At 40.4% G+C, this 19,353-nt stretch overlaps 1 protein-coding gene across 2 annotated transcripts; it reads left to right on the forward strand.

Annotated features, from left to right (window-relative positions):
• The first annotated feature begins 1,338 nt into the window (after positions 1–1,338).
• LOC132988890 (forkhead box protein O1-A-like) lies at positions 1,339–18,918 on the forward strand. 2 transcript variants are annotated; one of them, XR_009675876.1, is made up of 4 exons: positions 1,339–2,152; positions 14,380–14,571; positions 14,839–16,811; positions 16,878–18,918. XR_009675876.1 is itself a non-coding variant. In XM_061056528.1 (3 exons), exons 1-3 carry the CDS (start codon positions 1,568–1,570, stop codon positions 16,009–16,011), a joined length of 1,950 nt encoding a protein of 649 aa, XP_060912511.1. In that variant the 5' UTR covers positions 1,339–1,567; the 3' UTR covers positions 16,012–16,857. The 2 variants fall into 2 exon arrangements, 1 of the variants encoding a protein (XP_060912511.1); XM_061056528.1 differs by lacking the exon at positions 16,878–18,918 and having other exon boundaries at positions 14,839–16,857.
• The last annotated feature ends 435 nt before the right edge of the window (positions 18,919–19,353 follow it).

Raw genomic sequence — 19,353 nt, forward strand, 5'->3', positions numbered from 1 at the left:
ATTAAAAAATGTTTTTATGGCTTTAGAAAACAATAACATAATGTGCATTGATCTTAACACTCAAAGAAAATTAGTGGACAAAAATATTTTTGTAACAAAGCTCACACAAACACCTGTGATCATGATTTATGATTTTATTTCCCGGGAAGGTTGTGAAAATAAAGAATAAACAGTGAAAAGCATGTGGGACCACAGATCAGGTTTAATTTAAGAGCATGATCAGACCTTGAACCTTGTTCCCCCCTGCAAGGGAAGTTCAACAATGTATCCCTGGGATTCCTTCTGCTCTAAACCACCGTGCCGTCTATTGTTGGGCAAAGTGTGGAAAAAGGGAGCATGGCTTTTTGAAAGTGCCTCATTTCCACATTTTGTTCACTTTTCCTTAAACACAATCATGATTGGCATGATAACATGTTGGCAACACTTCCTTACTCGTGTGTGTTCATGAGAACAGAAGAAGTTGTGTTTGTGGAGAAATGACAACTGTTTTTTTGTACGCAAATGCACCACTAGATGGCAGTATCTAGAGATAAGTATAAGTAAATTCTAACAGCTTCCAACTGGGCTTGGTCCTTAATATTGCTACTTTAAAAGCTCCTGTTGAAATGTAGTTACATGTTGGATACTGGATACAATGGAACACCTATATTTAAGTGACATTTTATGGAGTAGCTTTAGTGTTTTTGGTACCATAAATACAAGTGGCTTGACAATAGAGGGCAACCAAAGCTGGACTGTTAATGGAAATAGGAGCATTTGTATTAAATTCACAACTACACAAAATACTAGCGTGTATTTATTCTAAATAAGCACAGTGGGTTTTTCTATGAAAACCAAAAGAGGATAGGTGGGTTGTTCTGAAAACGGTTATCTCTGCTGGTTTGATAGTCTTTATTCACAGCACCAGAAGGAAAACATATCTTTTTTTGTTGTGCTTTTGGGCACTCTAAAAAGGTTGGCTGAGGTGGCAGAAAGACTACACAGTTTGTTACTTTCCTTTTTTTGTTGTTGCATATTTGTTGTTAGTGAGCCAGTGACCCTTTTTTGGCCCTCAATGGTTATTTAAAAGGACATCATGTTGCCACCTTGCACAGTCAAACATGGCAAAATAAAATAAAAATCTGCTAATTTTACAGCTCTGATATCTTAAGATTCAAGGGAGACTACTAGGCATGAAATATGAGCAAATAACGAATAAACCGCACATTGTATTTCAAGATTTAACAAACTTAAGCGTCCTCGAATGCACCGCCGAGTTGTAACAACCCGGAAGACTGACTATGTGTGTGGTCCGTGAAGGCAGCACCACACGCTGCAGGCTACTACTGTTATGACAGAGCACGAGAGCACAGGAGGAGACTTCAGAGGTTTGACGAGTCGGTGCAGGATGGAGTGAACTTCATTAAGACTTTGAACACAACACGTTTAGATTTATTTCTCTTAGTATAGTAGCCTACTGGAAGCTTTCTTGTTTCACCTGCGTATTTTTTTTCGTTAATTGATTTTTGTGGGTTTTTTTTATGTGGGTGTCTGTGTGACAGCGAAAAAACAGGTTAGAGACTCTGATATGGCTGAGGTAGCGCCAACACAGTCGCAGCCGGTCGAGATAGACCCGGACTTTGAGCCTCTGTCCCGCCCTCGCTCTTGCACCTGGCCGCTGCCCCGTCCGGAGGTCACTGACCCGGCCAGCTCCAACACGTCGTCCCCAGCCCCGTCGGTGCAGCAGGAGCCGGGAGGAAACCCCGAGTTCATCAGTAACCTCGGGTTGTTAGAGGAGGACTATGAGGGCTATGCGGAGGAGAAACCGCCTGTGCCCTGCAGTGACTTTCTGTGTCGGGAGGGAAACTGTTTGCATCTTCATCACCACCTGCAACAGCAGCAGCAGCAGCAGCACCTGCCGGGTCCACAGCTGCCGCCTCAGCAACAGGTGCCTCATCCAGGTGTCGCACCTTTGGGTGGCCCCGGCCAGAGGAAGAGCAGCTCGTCCCGTCGTAACGCCTGGGGCAACATGTCGTACGCTGACCTCATCACCAAGGCGATAGACAGCTCACCTGAGAAGAGGCTGACGCTGTCTCAGATTTACGACTGGATGGTGAAGAGTGTGCCTTACTTCAAGGATAAAGGGGACAGCAACAGCTCCGCGGGCTGGAAGGTGAGTTTGGAAAGTTTGAAACTTTTTGTAAAAAAAAAACAAAAAAAACCCCACCATCCAAACCATGATTAAAACCACCAAACTTGAACGTTTCATTGTGCTTACTCATCAAACAGCCTGGCAGCAGACCTGCACTCATTTGTTCCAAAGACAAAGATGTTGCATCCTGATCTGCTCTACTCAGTGTGCAGGGTTGTGCAGATAGATGACACGCATTGAGGCATGTGCAAGATCCTCATCTCAACTTTTACACTTCAAGATCAAGAGATTTTGGGGGATGTTTTCCCATCGTGTTGATGACTTGCTTCTGTTGCTTTATTTTGAATTGCAAAATGTCTCTGAAATTACTCAATTTAGTTTTGAAATGACCAATGAGCGTCACTATCAACTCACAAAGTCATCCACTCAGGCAGTGCTAAGATTGACTCAATTTCAAACTATGTACTGTAGATACCTTTAACCTCCATAAGAACAGAACTTTCACAACTTGTCTCCAATCATGGATTTGCATTAACCAATTTTAAATCTGACATTAAAGGTCTTTTTCTTTTTCATACCAATTTTGAGTGTTGTTGATGGTCATTCATTTAACCTGAATGATTGATTATTAGCAATTAATACCTTCTCATTAATTTCCCCATTAGCTGGAGAAAGTAAAAAATGTTCCCTTTCCCAAAAAGTAGACTTTTTGTAAATGGTTTTGTAAATGTGCAACTTTTTTGCTTGAAATTGGCTGCTGAACATTGTGGTCTCAGTAACCTTTGAAGTTTTGGAGTGGTTTCCTCTGTCAGTGGCAGCACACGCCTCATCGATGTGTCAAGGAGGAAGAAGCAGTCAATTCTGACTGTAAACATCCCATACATGTGTGTGAGAGCATGTCTTTCTCTGCTTTCATGACGTAAAACTATATGCAAAAAAACACATTTTTATATTGAGAATTTGACTATTGGAATTTAGATTTTGCTTTAATAATCAACTTTACGTTTAATGTTTAAGAGCAAGTGACCGTGGAAATCTTGTTTGAGAGTATTGTGCAAATGTACACAGATTTTAAATCTTTGCAAACATTGTGGAAAAATCCGTCGAGTTTCACCTTAAAAAAAAAAAAAATACTGAGTCATAGTCTATGCAGCGTATCCAGGGTAATGGAAAACCTGGTGCATTCCTGAAATTTGAAAGCTTTCCTTCTTTCCTGTCTGGAAATGTTTAAAGTACAAGGGACAAGTTGTAAAAGCATTAGCCTAACGCCTGCACAAACACGTTAATCCAAGTCTTAATATTGTCTCGCCGGTTGAGGAAGTTACTCAACTGTGATGGATAGAAAATAAATCAGGACAAAAGCAGACAAAGAAAGTCAGTGTGGTTGCCAATTAAATTGTGCACACTCCAACAAAATTTGAGTCAAGTTCATATTTCAGCTTTGCAGCCCCTTCCTGTAACCCGTTCAGTCTCCTGAGATGAGATGTAATTTTCAAGTTATGTCAGGAAATGCCTCGCGAACCTCAATCAAATATAGTTTCCATTGTTTGACACCCTCTTTGTGAGCTTGATCACAGCTGACATTATGAAATACGGCTCTGCTAAACCTCCCTTTCCTCCTTTTCTTCATGTTTCTGCAGCTCTTTAAGCATCACTTTGTTACATATAAACCGTAGCTGCACTGGCTGGTGGGAATTCAGTCAGATAGCCGGGGAATCAGTGTAGAGTAAAGTCCTTTGACAATAACAGGAGGCGACACAAACAGCTCAATCAGTGTTGAGGAGTGTGTCGGAGGGGAAGGAGTTGGGAGAAGGGAATGCTGGGAACAACGTCAAACATCCTCCATTCCTGAGCTGTGCGCTCATATCTCTGTGTCCCTGTCTTCTAGAGTTTCCTCTACGGATGCTACGGCTCGGAGAGAGGGATCGCTGCTCGTTATCCTATCACTTCCTCCTGTGTGGCTTTTCTGTTGGTAGCGTTTGTGTTTGTCCAAGTGGACCGACGAGTTAAACTTTCAGGATAACACCATAAGGCCTCCTCATGTTTTCTGTCATTAACCCTGCAGATTTGGGTACAGCTCTATACATTTTAAAATAACTCCAAACATCAATCATCCAAGAATTATTTCTGACTAAGTAAACGGACTGAACAAAAAACGTAGCATCAGATTATGACATCACTTTTTTGAATCAGTCCGCCTCAGCCAGGTGTTCTGATTAATGAACATCACAGCAGGTAGTGTTTGTCTTTATTCATCACCTGACACAACAGACTTTAATTTCACTGGCTTTAAGACAAATTACGACATACTGACCAATACATGTAAAAAAAAAAAAGAAGCTGGTCCGTGGTAACCATGGAGACAAAGTAGCCACTGTGTCTGAAACCACTCACTATTCACTATATTGTAAATAAATACGCCATTTTGTAGGTGGTGACCAAATTGTCAGTGAGCATAATCATACCCTATATAGTCCACTCAATGTATCCCACAATGCATTGAGGAAAGTAGTGTACAACTGATCCATCACGCTTTGCTGTTCAAAGTTTTTTTTGAAGGGTAAAGTGGTGTTTGACTCGACTGCTCTCAGACGGACTTGAACACAGAAATTTCATATATTTTTTACAGAAATTAAGAAGCCTTGTTAATAAAGGCTTAAGGATTTATGAAGTTTTATATGTATTTATTATTTTTACTGTTTTGTGAAACATAAACTCAGTATGAGTTAAGTTATCACTGAAGTTCATGCTGTTTTTACCGTTATTATTATTGATCCTCGGCAGGATTTAAGCACACATTTAGTACATTTTAGTTGTGCGACATCAAGACGTCACAGTCGACCCCCGGCGAGCAAGTAGTCTGAAATGTGTTTTTATCGTGCTCAATGAGTGCACTATAGACTCCACTACATATAACTCCCTATAGGTTATAGTGAGTAGTGAGTAAGGAATGAGTTTCTAATGTCAGACACAACCAAAAAGTATATTTGGGTTGCTTAGCAACAGTCCATTTTCAGTGACATTGTGGATTAGTTGAGTTGGTAGAGCCCAAAATAATCAGTCATTGATTATTACTTTTAAGTACTATTTACTGTTTTATAACTGCAATTAAAGCAACACACAAGTGATGTTGTACTGAATATCACTCTGCTGTCGTCATCTTCTGCACTTTGCCTCCAATCAAATCACAACAGTGCTTTTAGTCAGTATAACATCACTACCTCTAATTTGATATAACTTGAATAACTTTTGTCCAATCAGGAAGGAACACACTGTCCTTAACTCATTTTACTGTAACATAGTTGGTCTGTTATCTAGCCCTAGTTTTGGGATTCATGTGATCCTCAATGTTGTTCAATTGAGCTCCAGGGTAGGAAGAGTTTTTTTTTAAATTAAGAGGCCAAAAAAGTTTCCAACCACGGTCTGTTTCACTTCCAGCCAGCACCGCTCTGGAGATAGCAACGTAGGGGAGGCAAGATGTTCCATCACTTTGGTCCAGATTGAAATCTTTTAAGATCTATCAGATGGAATGGCAAAAAAAATGCCAAAAATGAATCAAAAATATTCATGATAACCAGAGGATAAGTCATCCTGCACTTTGGTTATCCAAAGACTTGGTCTCTATAGTGCCATCAGTAGATTGTCATTTGGTGTTTTTTAGTAACATGTCTTCAGAACTGTAACATAGACAAGAACGTTTAAACCTCACGTTCATGTTCCGCTCTCGGGGATTTAAAAAAAGTTATTTATTTGGCCTTTTTGCCTTTATTAGATAGGACAGCTGAAGACAGAAAGGACAGGTTGGGAGGAGAGAGCAGGGGGGTGAGATGCAGCAAAGGGCCAAGGATGGATTCAACCCGCTGCGATAAAGACTTTAGCCACTGCACGACATAAACGCTAGGCTATGGACACCCGGCCTCTTGATACATTTTTAGTAACTTTGGCAATATTTCAACTTTATATTATACACCGCCATCTGTTTGAAGTATTAGTTTATCAAGCACTCTGGTTTATGACCAAATATCTGCAATACACACAACACTCTTTATCTTGGCTCTACACTGAAAACATTGCGTCCATCAGTTTGTTCAAAAGACAAAGAGATCAGACTATTCCTGGTTTTATTCAAAGTTTGACCCTGTTTCATCCTCATAGCTAATATAGCACCCGTTAATAAACATGCAATATTTGTCTAATCCAAATCGGAAAAAGGTAGAATATTTGTCATTTAGAGAAAAGCAACATCTGACATAAGAGTGAGATCAAATGTCGACCTCCTGACTTGCATGAAAAAGGATTTGCCAATTTGACTCACCACATCATTTCTTCATGCCTCCTCAGAGTGGCCCTTATAACATGAAAGAGGGTAATGTGAATGGTAGAGAGAGAGAGAGAGAGAGAGAGAGCGAAGAGGTTTAAGGTTAAAGCAGAATAAGAGGTGAAACGGACACTAAATTGCAGTGAATAAATACATTGATCTCGCATGTTGACTGTTTGCTGGCATATAATATTCTTCAGTTAATCAGATATTATGATGTATCATGAGTTTCTTATATAAAAATGATCCCTGTGTAGCCCTGTAATACCCACTCTCACTCTACATAATGGAATGCATTTCTTTTATTCATATATATTTTAATGTTGCTCCGGAAATTATATCAACTACAGATCAGCCGAGTGTGAAGCGACTTGCACAAAAGCCCTTTTAGCATAGTAGAGACTTCTTATTTCAGAATTAAGCCCAATTTCAGCAGTCTGCTGCAAAAAAAAAATTAAATATGAATGTTCTTGGTGTTTTCGAGGAAAGAGTTCTGCTGTAGTTCATCGTGTTACATTCAACGAAGCAGCAGAGTGCTATTAGGAACAATAGCTGCGACGTGTTTATCTCTGATATTAAATCAACACATCTCTACTTCAACCTCTGCATTCCTAAATGTTGGCTCGTTCTCTGGGCCTTGGAACCACCGGCTAATAGTTATTTTTACACCTTCCTGTTAAAAAAACACGACGGTCCCCCCACAATGAACTATGATGCATTTCCTGCCTATGTGGATGGAAAACAGTGCCATGTGTTCACTTCCCCACCTTACAAAACACGAGGGTCAGCGCTGGAAAAAAAAAAAAAAAAAAGTGGAGAGACAGAACATGTTTGTGCATCTACCTCTCTTTGATTTCAACAGTCCTGCCACAATGAAATCATCAGTCTGGCCTTTGTATTGACTTTAGAATCCACATGCATGAACGTCCCTGATTGTAATGACAGATAGAGGTATGCCAGAGACCTCATGGTGGGTGGAGGGCGTTGAGTTTGAACCTTAGTGATTATACAACTCCACCTTAAAAAACTGAAGGTGGGTGGAGGGCAGGACGAGGGCGATGCTGCTCTGCCGCTACAGCTTCCTGTCTCCCCCCCCCCCCCCATGTTATGGACGTGTTTTGTTTTCCCTCCAAAAACTGTGCGGCAAGTCAGCAGTCGCAGTCCCTTCGCTGCAAGGCAAGCCCCCCTATCAACTGGGAGGCCGTGTTCCCCCGGGATGTTGGTGGGTCTATAAGTAGAAATGAGTACACAAGGTACATCTTACTGGTACTGCCTCTGTTTTTCTCAGTGAACTGTGACATTTAATACTGGAACAGGAAGACGCAACCCTGAGTTTAACTGGCACAAAGGTTCTGGTGCGTTTATTTCAAAACATGTACTGTAGGTCTGGATAGTAAGACACAGCGTTCACCTACAGCTCTTGAACTTCTTTAAGGTTACGAGGCGTGTTGAGGTCTTTTTTTTTTTTTTTTTTTTAAAGTGCTAAACAAGCAAAAGGCTGTTTGCTCTGTTTATGCACCAGTGCTCTTTGGATAAATAGGCAGTTTTAAAGTGGCAGCCTTCAGTTATGTGTGCAATCAATGCCTGTTGTGATGTGGTCTGTCTTACTATATCATTAAACACTGGTATCAAAAGAGGCCCTTCACTTCAAATAACCCTGTTGATTACACCGCCCGGCGCCTGATGTTTGCATATCCCCGCTGTGGAAACTAGTGACAGACAACACTGACGGTATTTATTCTAGATGAGCTGAGTAGCTAAATGGAAAAATTCAATTTGAACAACATCATCCCTCAAAATCGAGCGACAGCCGATGAAAGTGCCCCCTACTGGACGTGGAGCGCAAACTGTCCTGTAGCCAAGGCTAGTGCTAGCTTAGTATTTTCAAGTACTAATAAGGTAATAACCAACTAGTATCACCATGACAACAGCATTTGGGGTTGTCTTCAGATATTGGATGTTTTTTCCATACCCAGGATGGAAAGCTCAATTATAATGAACATTTTAGTGAAATCCAAAGACAGATCTGGAAAAATGTCAAAGTAAAAAACAACTTATTTCTAAACCCAGTAGCTAACTAATAGCTAATGTTAGCATTCAACCACTTCTTAGCTTAGCACATTCTTAGCAAGGAAGTGTCTGAACGCTACATTATTATCATTAATTTATCACCATAAATAAATGGTAATAGACGTCTGATTGTCTGATTCCCGGCCTTACACCCGTCGTATAAATTACAGCATAACAGTATTTGGGTTTTCTATAAAAGTACTCACATGAAAACAGTTCCATGAGTGAAAATGTGTACAACATTTCTCTAGCGAGCTTGCTAACATGCTTACAAAGATACTGAAAATAGCGAACACTGGACTTACTAAACCCCAGCAGGTAATGTCATTGTAAGAATGTTAGCATGTGGACCTTACCGTGCTGGCATTAGCATTTAGCTCACAGCTCCTTTATGTCAATAACTGCATATTGGACTAACAATAACATGCCTGTGGATACTTTAGAAATGTCCATAAAGTCAGAGGAGATATTCTAGAGTTAACTTTCCCATATGTCATTGAGTTCAGGGTCAATTTTCACTAAAAGATGCATAAATTTTTTTAAAAATAGCTGCCTTCTATTTGTCTTAGCATCACAAGGTTAAAACGTGGGGGCTGAACTTAAGAGGCCCACTGAAAGCTTGGGAAAGGGAGGCTTGGGGCAGGGGCTTTTCAAGAGGAGCAACCAGTGGCCTGAGGGGAGCAGTCAGCTGACTGGCTGGCTGTGAGCTGAGGCCTGTGTACAGTCTTCATCTACACATGTATGAGCCTGTGGAATCTGTGGCATGTAGGTTTTTCCATTGTCCTCCAGCATGCACACACAGGACAATAGTCCCCCCCTTCTTTATTATGCTCACAAAAAGAACCTGGCCTCAAGTCTATTATGCAAAGTATAAAGGATGCGAGTGGCCGGGGGGGAAATATGACCTGAAGAAAAGAAGCCGGATAAAGAGTAATTGAGATTAATGTCCAATCCTGCAAATGAGTTGGCCTTTTTACCCTTTAAAGTGTGCAAAGAATGCGTACCAGACTCAAGCTCAGGCTGAGATTTAAGATCAAGTTTAATCAGCTTGGTGTTTTTGAGTATTTAGTATGACTTAAGTGTTATTTTTAATCCTTTAAATCAATATCTCATAAGTGTTTAACAGTCAATCTTTGTCATTTGCCCACTCCTCGTGTCACTCCAAGACGCAACTCCAGACACAAAGCTCAGCATGGCTTTTCATGGGTCTGCTTTGAAGCAATTGGAGAAGTAGGTCATTCAGTTTGATGCACAGTGTTAATCAAGTAGCCTGCATTGTGCCTGCAGCCATGAAGAGGTGACACGGTCTCCACACTGAACTTGAGTGTTGTCTTTCATCTGCAGCAGAGCTCGTCTTTTTTTACCCACCCACTGTAACAGAAACTCAGGTCCCGCTTGCGCTACACTGTTAGCACTTCCTGGGTCAGAGGAGAAGAGAGGGAGGGGGGGTGGGTGCACAGGAAGACATTGTCAGGAAGTGGCTTATTCTTTTACTGTAATCACTGTGAGATCTGTGCTCTTTCATTATATTTCACAGGTAGACTGGTAGCAATTCTCAATGTGGAATACTTACCTGTTAGTTGTAAACTTATTTTTGTATTTTTAAAATACTTTTAAAAGACTGCATGAGAAAAGATTAAAGAAGGGTAACACTAGAATGCTGAGAATGCAAAGAAACAAGATAATGATCGTTATCTCTCAGCGTATTCCTAACTTCAATCCATACACCAATTGGCCCATCCATATAATCATGCATCTACCGATCCATTCATCACCAATCCTCTTGTCCATACACTCATCCATCCATCATCTTATCGCTTATCAAATTCAAGTTTGTTCGGGGCTAGAGCGCCTCCCAGCTGTCACTTGGAGAGAGGCGAGGATCATTCTGAATAGTAAAAAAAAAAACATGTAATTTTACAAAATAATTGATGACAAAAAAACATTGTTGCACATGAGAAGAAACTTTTTTGAGGTTATCCAAACCAGTGGAACTCACAGCAGAAACTAGAAAATGATAATACGTTTCCAAACAAACCTCATCAAATATGGTTTCTGTCATAGTTAGTCCGATTTGAGTGTGTTTTAATGCAAAGTATAAATAAATCTTAAAGGTTCAAATGAATCAATTTGTAACTTGAAAATACCATCTTTTGTGACAACCAAAGGGCCTCATCATTCATACAGAACTAAGTTATGATTTGAGCAGCAGCTGCTCTACAGAGGCTCTTCTCCTGGGAGATCCTCCGTCCTGTATGTGGTTGTGTTCTGTAAAGAGAGTATGTAAAACGTTAAAAGTGTAGCAAGTGAGGCCACTTTCTCTGGGGCTGCACCTGTCCCTGAAACGGGGCTCTGTTTGTTTACTTATCCTGTGACCGTTACTGCAGGCCTCATGCTTCACTACACAAGAAGCAGCAGCTGTGTCAATGTGATTGTTTTGAAGTCCAGTAGGCGGAGTCATTTCAGGCTGCCGCAGTGTGTCTATATAAGATCAATCACATGTGATTTCAGGACACTGGATTCATTTGAAAAGTTGTATATTGGTGGTTTGATTTCCAAAATATGTTCTAGTATAGATCTGAGCTGGGTCGCAGCAGGTCGTCTCAGAGCAGGACAGTCCACTGGTTTCTGCTTGCTGTTCTTAATGTGGCATTTTTAAGGGCAGACTGAAAAAAAAGTGTCTGTCAGAGGCAAAAGGACTGTTCCCATTTCTGGTGCCCTTTCACCAATTGACCCAGAGTGACATTAAAACCCACACATAAGTCAATGTAGTGTTAATTATAGACAGATTTAGCACCATTGTGACACCAGGAGCAACAAGAAAAAGCATTCCTCCTTTTTTAAAAGGTTTTTGCAAAGTTTGAATGATGCGGAACTGACTTTTAAATCCCCCATATCAGCTGAAGTGTCCCCTGCCTGCATCATACACAAACACAATGCAAGATTTTGAGTTTTCTGGAAAAGATGTGCAAAGGAAAAGCAGCATTGTCTTGTTATATTTCTCCAAGGATATAACGTATTAGTGTCTTAAATCTCGATCAACCTTCTGTTTGAAAGGCTGCCTAATCTATGCCTGGGAACTTCCACAGTCTCAGAGAAAGGTCAATAAAGATCATTTAAGGTTTTTTTTATGTCTCACATTCACATATGTTTTGCAGCTACAGGTGCCCATATTTTACCCTTTTAAAGTCACTCAAAAGTGAGGGCCATAACAATCAGTTTATAAAAAAGTTTAGCAACAAAGATGCTTATAGGCCACCTTGGGTCGGGCTTTCAGAGGAATAATGTGTGAATGAGGCACCTCCTGAATTAGTGAGGCGGGGGACGTCTTTTGTTCTCTTTGGGCTGAGGTGAGGTCTGTCTGAGACAAGGATTATCCCAGGCCGTGCAGAGAATAGTTCTTCCCAGGGCCCAGTCATGCAGTCCATGATCTATTGTGGGCTCTAATCAGAGGCGGTGAGCATTTGCATATCACAAGTGATCTGAGGCATGTTCAAACGAGGCCTGCACTATAGAGGAAACACTCTCACTGTGCCTTAACAGTTCAATGGTCAATAATGCATTTAAGATATAAAGTGTGTGAAAAACTAACAAATATTAAATGGTGCATATTTGCAATAAATCACAGTTGTTCTGTCTATTTGCTCTTCTTCAAGTTTAACACAAAACTCAAGTTTTTAAAATGTTTCTTCTGATCCAAAATAAATCAAATCATTTTATTCACCTTTTATGTGGCATGAAGTTTTCTGAGCGTTGATACCAACTAGCCTGAGCATCATGTAACTTAATAATGGTATGATAGCATGAACATTTTTACCCAGGCCGCCATCCACCAGGTAAAATATACTCTTGCTGCAAGAAAGCATTGCTTGTTTTTACATGAAATAACTTCTCTTATCTATTGTGATAGTCTTTTGTGGTGTGCTTTTTTTTTTTTTGCAAATGCCCATATTGTGATAATTATGACATTTTTCTGCAGCCCAAATTCAAACCATACCATTCAGTTAGTGGGACAGAAGTTGGTTTCTAGACGGTGACGCCTGTGCAGCATCTGTACAGATCTCAGGTCCTCCACTAATGACTCATTTCCTGTCTTTGCTTTCACATTTAGAAATTATCTGTACAGAGTGAAAAGGGGAGCATTAAAGGTCACGAGATCACTAATGAGACTAAGCATTACATTTTGCAGTCATGCAATGAGTGTAAACTGCACCTCAAGGCTCTCTATGCATGTGCAGGTTGTCCTCTGACACAGGAAGCCTTGTTTTAAAACTCGGTGGAAGAAAAGGGGAGGAGTCTTGATCAGTGGGGGTGGGTTCTGTTGTGGTGAGGCAGTCCTTAGCCAGCATGTCACATTTGATGCTTCTCCTCCCTGTTCCCGCTCCATCCAACCTGTTTGCATGTCTCTGTCAGCGCCGGCTGAGGAGCTCGTGTTCAGCGCTCAGTGAACTCATTGACCTCAGCTCTGCCGGCAAAAACATCTCACTATGTCACCCTCCCCATCCTCGCTCGAACCCTGTAACCTCCCCATGCTTTCTTTTTCAGTAGAAACTTCTGATTCGTGCACAGCTCACTGCCTCCACTCAGAGCATGAGGATGAGACAACACTGCTGTTGATGTTTAGTGGGAGGCACTGGTGGCTGCAGTGGTTCAGTGCCTCCATATGGGGACTCTCATCTGAAACAATACTTGTCCTCTTTCTACAATTATGATTCTGTTGTGAGGCTTCCTTGTCCAGCTTTAAAAAGTGTATGAATGAGGTTTTTTCTTACTTAAAAAGAAACATTTTCAATGTGAAATACTTATTTAATTTTAGGAGTTTTTCCTCTAAGAAGAGTCAGTATTATTTTACTGAATTATTTGGGAATAAACCGTACAGAATACTAACATATAATTCTGTTTAACATTGTGACACATTGACATTGATATGATACACTATCTTCACATCTGCGCTGAATACATTTGCCGAAAGCACACACTCAAACAATCCATCTATTGTTTCACTGTGAGTGTCTTTATCTCCATGCTGTGTGCATCCCCGTTGAATCCTGTGGTTTGGGACATCTGGCTTTACTAACTGCAGGGAGCTGTGTTTGAACTCACATGGGTATTTGGGGGAATTCCCTGCTAGTGTCCTTTATTGTGCCCACCATCCAGAGCAGAAATGGGTTGTGTATTTGGAAGATTTTGTTCTTCAGAGAGACCAGACAGTACATTACGTGTGTGTCCTGCATGACCTCCTCAACCATCGTTGTTTTTCTTCCTGAGAGAATTACCGCAGGAGACGCCGCTGCGTTCTTTTTAGGTTTCATAACATAGCATTAGAGAAAACAGACTGAACAATGATTTAGATGTATACATGTTAGCACAAGGACGAATGGGACCACATGGACATACGTAGGGAGGTATATTCTGTCTTACTCAGGAGATTTTTTTACTTCATCTTTCAGTTGAGTAATTGTAAGATGAAACACACAGAGAGGATCGTTTTGTACATGAGCTGTGATTGATTGTATCTGATTGGTCCAATAAAGGTTTCTCCAGTATGTATTTTTTCAGTTTGAGGAGCAGAGTTGTTCCTCATATACACCCTTCATGTCTTTAGATGTTGAGCATGAGGCGGGAATGGATTTAACATCACACTCTACAACTACTCTGCTCTGTCTGAAAATTCACAAACCTTTCCCCTTCAGCATAACACCTCCTTTTTTTAAATTCCTACTGAAGAGCAACACGTGGTAATGCCACAAGTGCTTATTTTTTTCTTTACACCGAAGGGTCAATTTGTATTTGCATAGAAGGCTTTCAGTGCTAATTAAAATAAAGACAACTTACAAATTTCCTCTCTGTTCCTGTTCAGAACTCCATAAGACACAACCTGTCGCTGCACAGTCGCTTTGTGCGCATACAGAACGAGGGAACAGGAAAAAGCTCCTGGTGGATGCTGAACCCGGAGGGGGGAAAGAGTGGAAAGTCACCTCGACGCAGAGCTGCCTCCATGGACAACAACAGTAAACTGGCCAAGAGCAGAGGGAGGGCCTCAAAGAAAAAGGTACGGTTTTTCAACAAGGCTATCATGCTCTTAAAATCAGTGTTTGTTGTTAGGCTATAGATTTCTTCTCACAATTCTGCTGACTTTAGGTTAAAGGAATAGTCATACAATTCTAGGGTTAACATCAATGGGTTAATGTTCTCATCCTAATCTTGGCAAATGATGGAATTCTCTCGATGATAAATTATTTATTTTAATTTGATGTAGGTTATTAATCAACTGATATTTTTTCGTCAGCCTGTGTAAACTTTATGTTATGATTCCCAGATGGCTCTACAGGAAGGGGTTGAGGGAGCTGGCAGTCCTGGCTCCCAGTACTCTAACTGGATGGGAAGCCCAAACTCCCACAGCAACGAGGACTTTGAAGCCTGGAGCTCCTTTAGGACACGCACCAGCTCTGACGCCAGCACCCTGAGTGGTCGCCATTCACCTTTCCCTTCTGAACAGGATGACCTAGTGGAGTCCGATGGCCACATGATGTATCCTAAAGCTGCAGGGACCAAGATAACCTCCCCCCTGCCGAGCTTGTCCGAGATGGATGGACCTGTGGGCCGACATCGCCAAGAGGGGGTCATGGATAGTCTGCTGGATAACCTTAACCTGGTGTTTCCTAAATCCTCCCAGCTGGGTCCTGACTCCTCTCATTCCCCAAATGCTGCCATGCTTCAGAGTAGCCCCTACAGCTCCACCTGTTTGATCGCACACCCACAGCAGGACTACCACAAGCGTGTGTACAGCCAGGTGAGGATGAACTCCCTGTCCCCTGCTCCAATGCAGATACTTCCAGAGACTAAGCCAGGCTTTGGGGCTTATGAGAACCCGTATATCAGCCCTGCTGGCCTACTGAAAGAGCTGTTGACCTTAGATGCAGAATCCAGTAGGGACATGATGCCCTCTAGTGATACACAGCTGGCTCAGGTTGGGAGGGCAGGCGGGCTAATGCCCACTTACAGCAGCCAGAGCCACATGGGGGGTCGTAATGGGGTTAAAATGTTGAATTCTTTACAGAGTCACCCAGTTCCTCATGTGAGTCCACAAGTTATACATAGCCGGGGTCCTTCAACCTCACGAGACTTGAATAGCTGTAACATGATCCCCCTGACTAGTCGCAATGGACTGTCAGGGGCTCCTCCTCGAATGAACAGCCTTAGGACATGTATGCAACTACCCCGTGGACACCCAGCTTACCCTTCTGATGTTTCAGCGAGCAACAATAGCTTCAGGGGTTTAAATCCAGTTCACCAACACATTCATCATGAGCGGCTACCCAGCGACCTGGACAACATGTCCATCGAGAGGTTTGAGTGCGACATGGAGACCGTCCTACATGACACCCTCATGGATGGCGGGGCACTTGACTTTAACTTTGACCCCGCGGCTGGGCCTTATGGGTTTCCTCAGAGGGTGAAGACAACCACACATAACTGGGTGTCAGGTTAGAGCACATGGTGAATGACAAACAGTTGAATGTGACAATTGGGCTGACGATATTATAAAACTATAGCCCCTTTCACACATGCACTCCAAACAATTTCAAGACATTTTAAGGACAGCCTGCCCCTCACATTTTCCAGTGTTTCCCTTTTAACACATGTCCCTCACAATGGGAGATTTTCGCTGTCAGAAGAGTGGGGGGAGTGGCTTAGGAGAAAGGACATGAGGTAGAATGGATGCTGCACGAGTCCCAAAGAAATGATAACAATATATTTAAGATGGCGGACGTAGCAACAGGGTCTCACATTATATGACATTTTTTGCCTTAATATAAATGCTGTATGTTTTCAGAAAAATTACAATTACTGAAAACAGTGGAAACAAACATGCTGGTGAGAAGAAAAGAGTATGAAGTGCATCAAGATCGTATTGGTTTGAGGATGTGGGTAATGGAAAACATGCTGGCAAGCAGAATAGAGAACAAAGAAGCTTCATCACACACAAGAAGACTATTTTTCATTGGTCGCATGATTTAAACATTTACTCCATCATCCCCAATAATCTCACCCGCCCACTTCCTAGCAGTGAATTTTCCTGACTATGACCTACAGTTTACTCATCGGCTCACCATAATCTTTTGCAGACTTTTACTTGTCGTCTGTCAGGAAAAGTTCTGGATAAAGTGTAGCTAATAAATTCTGCCAATGCATTCACACATGCAGCTCAACTTGACAATTTCGGGATTCTTCAAAAGTGCAGTGCATGTGTTGAAGGGCCTTAAAAATTCAAAAAAACTTTATCAGGATGTTTGCCATCAGTGAGACAGTTATTTTTATGGAAAAAAACAACATATCTGAGGTCGCGAGTTAAAGACAAAATACATTTTAATTCAGTTATAGTGACTGAAATCAGACAACGGTCCAAACTGTTTTCTCTTGTGCACACAAAATGCTTGAATCATATCTACATAGCCCTGCAGAGAGAATCAATGAGAGATAACGCTGCAATAGATAACTGTTATTGTTTAAACTACCTGTAAAAAAACAGTCATTAAAATTTTACAGTGTAGTATTTAAAAATATGACAGAACACCACATCAGTGTGCCTTCAAACTTCTCTGTTGATGATGTGAAGAGAACTTGAAAATATTCTTCATTTTATAACAGAGTGAAAGGAGCAATGGTTTGGAGTAATTAAAGGTGTATTTGGTAATATTAGTTACAATAATCTAGGTTTGAACAAACCCATGTGGTAACCATGCTAGCTCAGTAGGTTCAACTAGGTAAAGCGGGGTATCATCTGCATAGTGAAGCATCTTAACATTTATACTGTAGTAAATACAAATTCCACGGGGATTTGGACAATGCCAACAAGATATGTGTCCAGGAATATACCTCTGGAAGGCACACATAGTAGGTTATGAAAAGATCATCATTAAATCCTTAAAGAAGCTTAATTAAGCACTTAAATCAAATTGTAGCAGTATCTCTATAAGGTCTGGTTTAAGAGACTCTGAGAAGAACTTCATCTCTAACTGGAATGAGTTCATCATTTATAAACTGAATGAAGGTATTTATTTCTAGGAGTGGCTGTTAGATTTGTGCTTTTAGTTTGCTTATGAATATTTTTATACTGTATTGTAAATAAGTTCAAACACAGTTGAGATGTGCCGTCTAAAAGTTCACAATCTCAATATTTATGTTAGCTAATCGTGGAAGTCGTCCGCTTTGTGAGTGTCCGTGTCGCATATCGTTGCATATCAACAGTGATGCTCTTCAGTATCTGATTTTTGTCTTCTTTGGACTTAATGAACCTCTGTACAATTCTAAATCTTGAGGTTGTGAAAACCACAATGGATAATCCAAACGAAAACATTGTAATCAAATTCAAATTAAAGGGAGTTTTTGGAGATTCTGGCTGGACTCAAGCTGTGCGAAACAATGGGAGTAGCAGTAAATGGAGAGGCTGACGATGATGTCGTAAACTGACTAGAAATAGATGATGAAAGTTTAGCGAGCACAGCACATGATTTAAAAGTATTTACCTGCTGGCTTATACAGTTTTTATGCACCAAATAAAGTGTGCCAATTCACCGTGCCTACATCCTCTTACAGACTTATGTTGTACATATTTATTTCTTTAGTACATTTTATATATGAAGGGTTTATGTGACCTGTTAGGATAATACTGCCTGATTGTGTTAGAAATGGTTGTTTACAAATCTCAGTCCAAACTATATCGAGAAATATATAAACACTCATACCTCAAAAAACTTTACCTCTCAAGTTTTGAAGGGATATTTTCTGACAATTTCCTCAATGAGTAATTATTACATTCTTCCTCATTTATGACATATAACGTTTTGTACATATGTTTGTTTTCTTTTTTTGTAGTCGAGATGTACTTTTTGGACCTGTTCAGTGTCTCCCTTTGAATTTCTAATGTTTATTTTTAATGTTGAAGGATTATAGCCATTGGTTCCTACAGTCAATTGTTTTGTGAAAGTCACAGGAAAAATGTTAAATTAAATGAATTGGTGTGATATATTATCAATATTGAAGTACTTTTTTTTATTATCATAATTTGTTCAGATTAAATTTAATTGAACTCAGTTAGTTAATTAAATGTCCAAATTAGTCTTTTAAGATTGTTGACGTGTATTGAAATTTGAAATGTCTTATCAGCATTTTATAATGACTCAGAAAGCTACCTGTACAAAAAAGGGCCCACGTCTGTTACATTTCATTGTAAAGAGTAAATAAGTTTTACTTTTATATGTCATTTTTTGACATTTCACAACTGACCGGTGTTTTTCAGGAAATATGCAATGCTGTTTTTGTCATTAATAAACCCAATGCATATGTTTTTAAAGATTGCAGTTTTTTATGCAATAAAATGTAATGCATAAATCTATGAAGTTTGATGGGTCTCAATATGAATGAATGCACACAGAAGGAATCACAATTTATGATTATTTTTAGGTGAGCTCTATCCACAAAAATATTTTTCAATGCACACACAAATATTTATCGTTGTATATGAATGCAAAAAGAAAAATCCACATATAAGAAAATCACACAAATATTTATTGTTTTTATTTATGTAATAGAAATCCACATTTATATAACCGTTCAATCTGCATTTACAAACTGTTTGTCATGTGTGAACATCACTGCATTTGTGTGTTATTCAAGTCACATGCATTTTTTCAGTAGGGAATTGTCTGTAGCTTATAACATGTCTACGGTAGGGGTCAAAGGCTCTGCAACTTTTGAAACATGCACATTTAGAAAAACGTGCAGCATATTCAGAAACGCTCTCGCCCAATGACTGCTGGGATTGGCTAAA

This window comes from Labrus mixtus, chromosome 14, assembly GCF_963584025.1.
Source record: "Labrus mixtus chromosome 14, fLabMix1.1, whole genome shotgun sequence".
Taxonomy (NCBI): domain Eukaryota; kingdom Metazoa; phylum Chordata; class Actinopteri; order Labriformes; family Labridae; genus Labrus; species Labrus mixtus.

Bases quoted from the DNA above. Each gene is read 5' to 3' on its own strand.
- LOC132988890 (XM_061056528.1), top strand. From the start codon at position 1,568: ATGGCTGAGGTAGCGCCAACACAGTCGCAGCCGGTCGAGATAGACCCG. The intron at 2,153-14,379 runs GTGAGTTTGGAA...GTTCCTGTTCAG, and splicing joins ACAGCTCCGCGGGCTGGAAG to AACTCCATAAGACACAACCT. The intron at 14,572-14,838 runs GTACGGTTTTTC...TATGATTCCCAG, and splicing joins GGAGGGCCTCAAAGAAAAAG to ATGGCTCTACAGGAAGGGGT.